Consider the following 10,021-nt stretch of genomic DNA (forward strand, 5'->3'; position numbering starts at 1 on the left):
CTCACTTCTTGAGCTACGCAAGTCGGCTTCAGGCACCAAACCGTGCCCTCTTCCCCTCCCTCCCCAAATCAGACCATTTCCTCTGCTATAGTGACACCAGCACAGCTGTGTGTGGCCAAAGCCAGCTGTTCAGCAGCAGTGCCTTCTAACAGAGGTCCTGGTTCCCTCAGCTCCATCCAACACACCGAAACCTCTATTTCATGGAGCCCTTGAAAACTTCAGAGAAAAAGCCCAAACTTACATAGTGAACACCTGTGGAAGCTTTTGTTAAAAAGAGCCTGCAAGGATCAGAATCCAGGCAGTTGCCTTATGTTTCAAGAAGCTGGCATCTGTATACTGTAGATTACCCAACACCTGCTTCTTGCCCAGGTTTCAAATCTCCACTGTTGCAAAAGCCTCTGGGCCAAGTTTGTCTCACTCAAGAGATTGAAATTTTGTCTCAAACTTTGCACATTTCATTAAGTTATGTAAATACTTACTTGGAAAAGAAATAAGGGAGTTCAGAGTCACAAATGAAGATTGACCAAAACCAAATTCCTTTATTTCCACAACTGTATAAATGTGATCCAAGTATGTGTCCAACACAAGTTAGAAAAACAAAATAGAACATGCCAGTTGCAAACTAGATCAGTTCACTGACGCGCTGACTCCTTGGTATTAGGCTTAGTTACACAAGACCAGTCACAGTAAAAAGATACATTTTAGAGTACAAAGAGTAGCAGGATGTTAAGCCATTTCAGCTTGTGCACATACAAGTCACACTTCTGGCAGAAAATGCAGAGAAGGTTGCATTATTATGCTGGAAGCTATGTTGCATCACTTTAAATGGCATCAATATCGATATCGTCATCTTTGTTGTTTGCAGGCTTCACAGTTTCAACTTTAGGTACACTGGCAGTTGTAGAGTACACCACCTGTGGAGACAAGACACTTTTACTACAGCACCTACTGCCATCATTAAGCACTAGAATAATTTTAACATCAGAAGTTACAACACCCGCCTGCTTAACAGCCCTCCTGTCTATTGCCATGAACTGCTCAACACACTGCTCCATGTTCCGAAATGCATTGCACATCACTTTCCAGTACGAGAATTAACATTGTATGGGAAAGCTGAACTGAAACTCCAACTACACCTTAACATCTGTCTTTAGAAGGCAGAGGCGAGCATGCGTGTCTGTAGGAAGCAGGATCTCCTACCCAGGAACAGTAAGTACTACTGGGAGGAGAACAACCAACCAACCACCATGCATGCAAAAAAAGAAAAAGTCCCAGCCAGTCAGCTGGAATGTAGTAACAGATATTACCTAGGCCTGAACTGTGAGGAAAACAGGCATTTATTCTTTAATCAGCTTTTCTAACATACAACCACTAACTCTTCTAAAACACGAGGTTTTATGCACAATGCCTCTTATCAATCTTCCACTATACAAACTACCACTGTGCAAGAGACTGCTTGTACCATTCCACAATGACAATCTTTGTCTATTGAGATGCACCTGTATGGCTACAAAAATGATCTTAGGTAGACAAGTGACTAGCAAAAACGGTCTGACAAAGCATTAGAAAGGCAGTGTTCCTCCAGTTCCCAACAGGCACAGTAATACAGGAAGTAATCTATTTTATAGTGCACCAGGACTAAGTACAAGACTTAAGCATGCAGGAACAGTGCAACCCTGGTGTTGTTTACAGTAAGTGGGCCTCTCCTACCTCTATGTTTTCATCTTCATCCTCTTCTTCATTACCGGAAGATTCTTCTTCAGCTTCCTTTAGCCATTTAATAAACGGTTCTGCTTTGACACGTATTTCTTTGGCAAGCTCCTTTGAAACGTATTTCTTTGAGGCCTGAAAGACAGAAGGACACAGACTTTGCTTGACCACTGAAGGAGTTTACATCAGATCACACCCAAATACAGCAAGAGGCTAACTCAGAACTCTAACCTCACCCCACTGCCTTGAACAGCCCACTTTTGTAAGGGAGGTTTCTCCCAGACAATAACTTATCTCAGACTAGTTGTTTAAAAAGACACCTGCACAAGCTGTTACACCAGAACAGAGAAACCAGATACAGTATGCTACATTCAGGTACTCAGCAGGTACACTATGTGAAATACTACCCCTTACCTTTTCTGCCCAGCCAAGGATGACTTCTTCTTCCAGAAGATCTGCATCATACATTTCCTTCAAAATATGTGGTATTTTAGAAATAAGCTGAGACTGATGCATGGCTACCACACACTCAAAGCCATGGAGAAGATACCTCTGAGCTTTCTTGTTGTTGTGGCAGAACTAGAATTGTGATAAAAGCAAAACCAACTGAATTAGCTTTTTCCCTTCTCCAGAAAGACCTGCTGCTTCTGCTCTGAACTCATGAGTTAGCAAAATTTAAAACAGCTCATACTATCCCTCCCAGCAGTTTTCCCTAGCTAAGGAGTGGTTTAAAAAAAACCCCAAAAAACTACAAAAAGCCTTCTTCCCCACAGTACCAAGCAATCCAGAACTAAATCAAGTAGTTGCTACAAAAAGCCAACCCAACAGTTGTTACACTAGGTGCAAAAGAAGATACCACTTACACGAAGGAAGTGACGCCTGTATTTTCTTATCTGTTCACGAATCTTTTCATCGAAAAGGACTTCGGTGAGAACTAGAGGGCCCATAGCCTTTACATCCAGTCTCTCTGCTTCTGCTACAATGTCTTTGTCAGAAGTATCAATGAGACCTTCTTCCTTCTTTTTCTGCAAGACAGAACAGACAGAAATGTTTTAAAGCTACTGAGGTCTGTGTCAATGCTCTATTGCACCACTTTCTTCCCCACCATTGGTGGCACCAGTATTTTGGTAGAAGCTTAAGCAACTTGCGCTTAGCCTCCTTACAAACATTTCACACAACTACAGCAGAGTGCCTACCAAGCAAACAACCAGAGAACACTCACCTTCACAAAATCAAATAGTATGTTGACTCTCTCCTCCACTGTTCTTTCCAGGTCTTCACTAAGTGTGAGGTTCTTTGCATGGTCACTGATTTCATCCATTCTACGCCTCTGGGCTTCTTCTGTTGTGTCTTCACCCCAGTCATCATCATCCTCCTCCTCCTAAAAAACCAAAACCAAACCAACAGGTTCATACAATGTTACTACAAGCCTAGCAATAGGCAAGTTGTTTCTAGGTAACAGATTTGAGAGCATTTTTATAAACAGGTACTTTTGATTTTTCCTTTAAGAAATGGTTACACTGATTTGGAAGTCAAAGATGATGGAGAAAGCACAGATGTAGGAAAGAAGTAACGGAAGCTAGACTTGAGTTTGTAGCTGTCTGTAGGGTTACTTGACGTACAGTTTTGTAACTCCATCTAGTATACTCATGAAACACTACAATCCAGGTCCCTGGAAAGGGTATGCAGCTTTTACTTTGCAAGGGGCACACATACTGTTACTGAAGAATTAATAAAGCTGCTATAAAGGAGACACAGGGATACTTCTATTCCAGCAATGAGGTTCTGGATACTGTAAGAACTTCTGGTGCGATGTTGACTTGCAAGGAATACCAGCCATCTATCAGAGCAAGACACCACACACCCCCATCTCCCCACTTTCCCTTCTACTTACCACAACCTGTGGAGGGGTAATCTCTTCTGGTGGTGGGGGTGGAAGTGTCTCATTGCTGGACACAGAACCATTCTCTTTGTCCTTGCCTTTCCTGTTCTTCTTCTCCTTTTCTTTCTTTCCTGTACCAGTGTCACCACTTTCTGCAAGTGAATTTTAAATGTTTTATTCTATGAACTAAGAAAGCTAAAGTCCCCGCACTACTGCACCTCTGCCAAATACCCAAATGAGTTTGGATGCTTTCATTAGCAGCAAGTTATGTCCAGTACCCATCCTCAGCTGGTTTCAGGGCAGATATAATTCTGCTGGGGAAACCCCTGGTTGCAGTGAAAATCTTGTTTCTCATCAAGACATAAGGTTGTCCAAGTCTATATAACAGGTGACCTCACAATGCAGAGACCCCTGGAATAGGTTAGACTTTTCTATTCTAGCAAGCTTAAATTGCAGCAGGCAACTAGATGCTTACTACAGAGTGTTGCTTGCACAGAACAAGTATATTACAGTTAGCATTTGCTATACTGTTTTACTTCCTACCCTTCTACTTCATGCTGACTTAAAGGCAAAACTGCAATGAGCACCTGCTGCCTAGTTCTCTTCTTAAGTTTTGTCCTGCATAGGCAAATTCAACTTTTCACAAATACTTCTGCTTGGGAAGAATACAAGGGAAGAGACTGCTCATATTGCAACTATGAACACAGCTACTTCATCCTGACCCACAAACATACTCTAGGAGTATGCTGGAGCCTTTTTACACTTTAATTAGATGTGAGCTATTTGTTTTTCTACTTCATTACAGCACTCACGCTGAAGAAGTTCCCTTTACCCCCACCGAATAAGGAAACACACTTACCAGGTGGGTTTTTGAGAATGAACGTGCAGAGTTTATGGTTTGTGTCAAGCATGCCTCGATAGCCACAGGCTTTGCAAGAGTTACCTATAGTTTGTTTCTTAGGATTGACATGCTGTAAAAAAGAACCTCCAGTTAACATACCACTTGCCAAACAATTACGCTTTAAAGCATAAACCTGATGTTTACATTATCATCTCCACGGGATTAAGCCAGAGGTTTAACTACTTTATATCACCCCCTACAGAGCAAGTTTCAAAGTAGCAATTTAGCTCACAAGTTCTGAACGGTTATAAGTGTAAAGCCTTCCCAAAGAGTGTGGGGGTGTGCGTGCCGGATTTTCTCTTCATAGATATTCAATCAGCTTTGCACCACTTCCATAAACATCTAGTGAAGTGTTTCCACAGTGCTACCATTAATACAGATGGAGAGCACTTACCAGATCAGTTTCAGGATTCTCACACTCAGGACAGAGAACAAATTTTTTAATGAATCCATCCAACATGTCTTGCAGCTTATTCGCCTCATGAGATCCATTGACAATGTAACGGTCATTCTTAACATCAAACTGGGTCTGTGCTCCCAGCTCACAACCAAAAAATTTGGTAGGATCTGTAAAGAAAGTATAATAACCACCACTGCCCTCGTATCTTCACTGCGATTTTTAACAGCAAGTAAATATGCCATTGCTTCTTTCTGTTATTTCATCCTGAGATAATCACATCTCTTTCTTACAAATCTTGAAAGAATGGTCTTAATGCTTTACTAGCTACTTAACACTACCACTTCAAACACAAAAGCATAAAAAGAAATGCTGCATCACTCAAGACTACTTACACGTTGGAGGCCGATTAAGCGCCTTTGCAACGTCAACCATGTTGACTATAACTGTCTTTATTCCATTTCCTTTGCCCTCCACCTAAATAAAAAAAAAAAAAGTGTTTTAAGATTAAGCTACTTCAACAGCCAAACCCAGTATGTATTCCCCATTTCACTACATCAAAGTTCTGCTTTGAAGTGTATCTTCTAAGAGCTAATGTGCACTTAGTCAGGACAGAAAGCAGCAGACATCCTTCTTCCCCTTTGACTGGCTAAACATTGGTATCATTACCTGACACCTCAATTTCTCTTCTATCAAGACAGCAAGCAATATGAAACACTACCTACTTACCACTAATAGTTAATAAGTTACCTTGGCAATCAGACGGGGCATTTTGTAGCGATAGAACTGATCTGAAACACTGCGGTTGACGTTGACAGACATTTTGCCTTATTAGTAGCTTTATCAATAAGATGAAGAGACCTTTGATTGCAGTTTTTTGGTATCTTCTGTCTGGAGAAGACGGGATGACATAAACGACTGCAAGAGTTCTCGGTCTCTGACATGAAAAATTTTTCGCCACTGAGGCTGTAAGGTTCTTGCTTGTATGCTATGTTTCCCCAATACAGGTACCAGTGGCTGCGCAACAGCTCTGCAAGTGTTAAGAAACAGAAAAAAAATTAAGTTTATCTTAACATGCACCAATCAGATTTTGCTGCAGAGCTATATAAAAGGGACTATATTTAGGGTGAAAAGAAAAAAAAATATTCTTTATGCTATGGCTTTCTTCAATTTGTGGAACTGAAAACAATAGTCTTGAATTGTACTGCTAAGTAACTTTTCCTCAACTATGCCACAGAGCTTTCCACCCTCTTCTTTCTAACTACCCAAAAAGCACTGAACAGCTTAAGACTATTTTCTGTACAATTAACTCCTGAAGGAGTGCTGCAATCAATAAGAAGGGAAAAGGAACACTGCTTCATTTGTTATGGAGACCAATGGCTCTTGCACTGAGAGGGTCATGTGATATGTTTCAGGCTGCAGGAAGCAGGAGAAAAATCTGGAAAACAGTTTCAAATTCCACAGCATAGCATGAACCTATCATATAAACCAAACTCTGTCAGAACGTTGAGAAGTATCACTAAGACGAAGCAGCAGCAATCTGTAGCCCAACATAATGATTACATGGCTTACCAGTTTTTTGGATCGGAGTGGAAAAGAGTTGAAAATTAGGTAATTCTCCCTCTCACTTATGGATTCTCATAGCAGCTTCTGTTGAGTTTTGACTTAACAATAAGCCTGATAAAGTCTGACATAAGTTGCTTCACTGTAGAAAGCCTAGCAATGCAGAGGTACAGAGCAGTGCAGCAGCTTTTCCAGTTGATTTTTTTCTTAGGGGAAGGGGGAGGAAGGGGAAGGAGGATGAATCCTATTATTAAAGTTGCCTTAAGCAGTATTTACATATTTAAATCAACATGTGTCTCTATAATCAGATCTAAGAGTACTTAAGCCACAACTGGTTGACTACACAGACAACCCTGACTACAGCACGGCTATTCTGACACGTCATCATGTTGTTACCATTAATGACAAAAGCGTTGACACATTAGAATAGCCTTCTTAGTATTTATGCATATCTATCAGTTCCATATGGTCTGAATCCCGCCAGTAAGGTTTACAAATTCTTTACACAAGAAGGAAATAGATTTGTATATGCCTCGTGTTCTACATTATCCCAGATGCAGTTATGCCCTTCCTCAGCAAAAAGTGCACCGCAGACTTTGTTTCAAGCACGAGGTTTCCTTCCCCAAGATGTCTAAAAAGAGCTACCATGTGACCAGACCACATGCTTGCAGAAGCCCTGAGGAAGCAGGTATCTCGGTCACTGAGCGTGTGCTCCCAGAAAGAATGTGCCATTTCCCCTCCTTCCAGATTACAGCTTTTGTCTGCTGTAGACTAAAGCTCCCTCTCCTGGTCCCTAGGACACCTCATCTCAAGCACCACCCCCCCCCCCCCGTATGCTATGCAGAGGAAAAAGCGGGAAGGCAGATAGACTCCCTCCTTCAAAGCACCGTTTCCCCGCCCCGCTCAGCCCTGTGATGAGTCATAAATGCAGCAATTAAGCACTGAGTCAGCCCTAGAAAAGATGGGGGGGGGGGAAAGTCACCTCCAGCCACGCATGCGCTTTCCAGCCGCCGGGGGGGACACACACGACACGATCCGCGGCTGCCCGCCCCCCCCGGGCTAACCCTTGAAGGGCAGCACCCCCCCCGGCGGCGGGTTTGTAACTGCGCCACAGCTCCCCCCGCCGCGCGCCCCCTCCCCGCCCACCCACAGCACGGGGAGGCGCGGCCCCAGCCGCCGCCATCTTGTCTCGTCGCATGGCGGTGGTAGGGAATTAAAAGAAAAAAAGAAAAAAAAAAAAAACCCACACAAAAAAACCCCAGCAAATGGCTGTAGTTGAAGCTCTGGGGCTTTTAGTTTTCGGGGTTTTTTTGTTTTTTTTTTTTTTTTTCCCCTCGTTTCTCTTCCACCTCCCACCAAGGTCCCGAATACTTCGTTACACAAAACCTCTCCCACTATCCACCGTTTACCGACAACCCGACGCCCCAGCCCAGCCTAAAGCGCCCGCCCGCTCTCCCCACCTTCTCAGGACCCAAACCCTCCTTTCAATCCCGACTACCCTCACCCGCCTTAGCTCAGTACTGATACTCACCGTTTTCGTCCAATAAAGACATAAACCCAACGCTGCTCGCCCCGGGCTGCGACGAAGCCAAGTGTGCGAGGAGAACAGGGCCGAGGGGGCGCTTATATCCAGACGGAGAGGGAGGCGGAGGCGGACGCCGCAGCCTCCGGGTCCCGGCGTCCTGGGGCGGGCGGTATCAGCAGGGACAGCAATGCCGGTCAATCTGCGGGCAAGACACAATCAGGGACATCGTTAGTGTCGACACCTGTGAGGAAAGGGAGGAGAAGGAGGGGGAAGAAGAGGGAAGGGGGGAGGGAGAGGTGCGGCCGGCGCGCAGCTCAGGCAGAAGGGGGCGGTTGACGGGACCCCGGCAATGGCTGCCCCGTACTCACCTCTAGAATGTTCTCGCTCTGACTGAACAACGCCAAAGCTGGGATCAATCAGCCAGCGGCGTACCCCGCCCCCTCAGCCCCACCATTGGCTCGCCCCTCGCCTTGGGACGAAGGTACTGGCTGAGAGCTCGCCGTCCCCCCCACCCACTGGCGGCGACCGCTATCAATCAAGACACCCCTGGCTTCGCCTCCCTCCCCCTCTGCCCTCCCCCCGCCAGTGCCCCAAAGGACATCGCGTCTACATCGGCCGAGTCTCGCGAGAGAGCGCGGGACGGGACGGGGGGAGGTGCGGGAGCTGGCGAGGGCTGAGTCAGTGCGGCCGGGCCCGCGGCGGGGGGAGGCGGTCCGGAGCACGGCGGGGGGCTTACGGCTTTCTCTCGGCCTCCCCTTCCTTCCCGCTGGGTGTGCTGAGAGACCTCTCCCCCGCCCCGCTGCGGTCAGTGCCGCTTTGCGCCCTGCGGCAGGGAGGGGCCCCTCGGCTATCCCTCAGGGCTGCCGAGCGGGACGCCCCAGCCCCCGCCGCCGAGAAGGGCCCCTCGCGTTTGGGCCGGGCCCGCGCAGGGCGCCTCGGGAAGGGCGCGAGTGCCGCTCCCCCCCCCTCCCCGGCTTTCCAGGCGCAGGCGGCGCGGAGCAGGCCCGGGGGAGGCCGGCGGTGCCCCTCGCCCCGCCGCGCTCCCGCTCTCCGTGGCAGCCAGCCCTCGGCCGGCCGGGCGCTGGGGAGGGGCGTGCGGGGCCGCGCTTCTGGTGGAAGCAAAGGCTGCAATGCTGTAGGAATGAAAATTCGGTTGGGTTGCGACTCATAACATACCGCAGTGACCGAATGCTTGACATCACGGCAACTGTGTTACAAATAATTTAAAGCAATTAAGTTGCTGAATAAGTTGGTTTTTTCCTGTACAGCCTGCTTTCAGGGTGCAGGAAAGAGCCTATTATTTAACTTCAGTGTCATAAAGACTCGGCTTTGGGTAGCTCTGGGTGCTTGGGCTACCTTACAAAGGATGATACTTTCTATCCTTAATGTAAAATGTTACCAGCCTTTCTTAGCTGAATTGGGACCCTGGATGAAATACGTACTCGGATTTACATTCACCTAAAAAGCAGAAAACTTTGGTCCTTTCCTCCCTGTGCTCTGTTGTTTCCCATCTTCTTCCATCTTCACTTTTCCAGTATTACTATTATATTACTATTTTGGGCATTTTAGAATGCAAATAACGTTCAAGTAGCAAAGAACTTTTTCTGAGTTTATCAATTGGATGATGAACCAACTCTCTTACCCCTATAAATATTCCCCAGCAGAACAATACTCCTCAGTTTCTGTCACTGAGTCTTACTGAATAATGTTGGAAAGCTTCTTGATGGCTATGTGGGCGTATAGAGGAAAAAAGAGGGGATGAAGATAGAACTACTAGTGACATTAAATAATGTCATATGCTCTGAATCTCTTCCTGCCTGAAGTTAGTTTTGAAATGTAGGTTTCCCGGCTAACTTTGATAACATGTTGATGTGATCATAGAATCATGTAGGTTGGAAAGGACCTTTAAGATCATCGAGTCCAACCATTAAAGGAAACATTCCTCCTGGTGAACCTTCAAGTACATCTCACACATTTTTCGTGTGATATGGAAAAGAACTGCATTAAAATATGAAGGTGACTGATAAAAGAGATTTTTCTTAG

The 10,021-nt window shown here is 45.6% G+C and overlaps 1 protein-coding gene and 1 non-coding gene across 4 annotated transcripts; both read right to left on the minus strand.

The window, feature by feature from the left end:
• Window positions 1-513: 513 nt before the first annotated feature.
• Window positions 514-8,318, minus strand: EIF5 (eukaryotic translation initiation factor 5). 3 transcript variants are annotated; one of them, XM_059819332.1, is made up of 12 exons: window positions 7,985-8,318; window positions 6,463-6,606; window positions 5,641-5,920; window positions 5,286-5,367; window positions 4,888-5,060; window positions 4,452-4,563; window positions 3,605-3,744; window positions 2,933-3,091; window positions 2,574-2,735; window positions 2,125-2,289; window positions 1,711-1,845; window positions 514-914 (listed from the first exon to the last, which is right to left on the minus strand). In XM_059819332.1, exons 3-12 carry the CDS (start codon window positions 5,710-5,712, stop codon window positions 822-824), a joined length of 1,293 nt encoding a protein of 430 aa, XP_059675315.1. In that variant the 5' UTR covers window positions 5,713-5,920; window positions 6,463-6,606; window positions 7,985-8,318; the 3' UTR covers window positions 514-821. The 3 variants fall into 3 exon arrangements, with proteins under 3 accessions (XP_059675315.1, XP_059675314.1, XP_059675316.1); XM_059819331.1 differs by lacking the exon at window positions 6,463-6,606; XM_059819333.1 differs by lacking the exons at window positions 5,641-5,920; window positions 6,463-6,606.
• Window positions 3,959-4,082, minus strand: LOC132317368 (small nucleolar RNA SNORA28). The gene has a single exon (XR_009484066.1). It is a non-coding gene; the product is annotated as a small nucleolar RNA SNORA28 (small nucleolar RNA).
• Window positions 8,319-10,021: the final 1,703 nt, after the last annotated feature.

This window comes from Gavia stellata, chromosome 7 (genome assembly GCF_030936135.1).
Source record: "Gavia stellata isolate bGavSte3 chromosome 7, bGavSte3.hap2, whole genome shotgun sequence".
Taxonomy (NCBI): domain Eukaryota; kingdom Metazoa; phylum Chordata; class Aves; order Gaviiformes; family Gaviidae; genus Gavia; species Gavia stellata.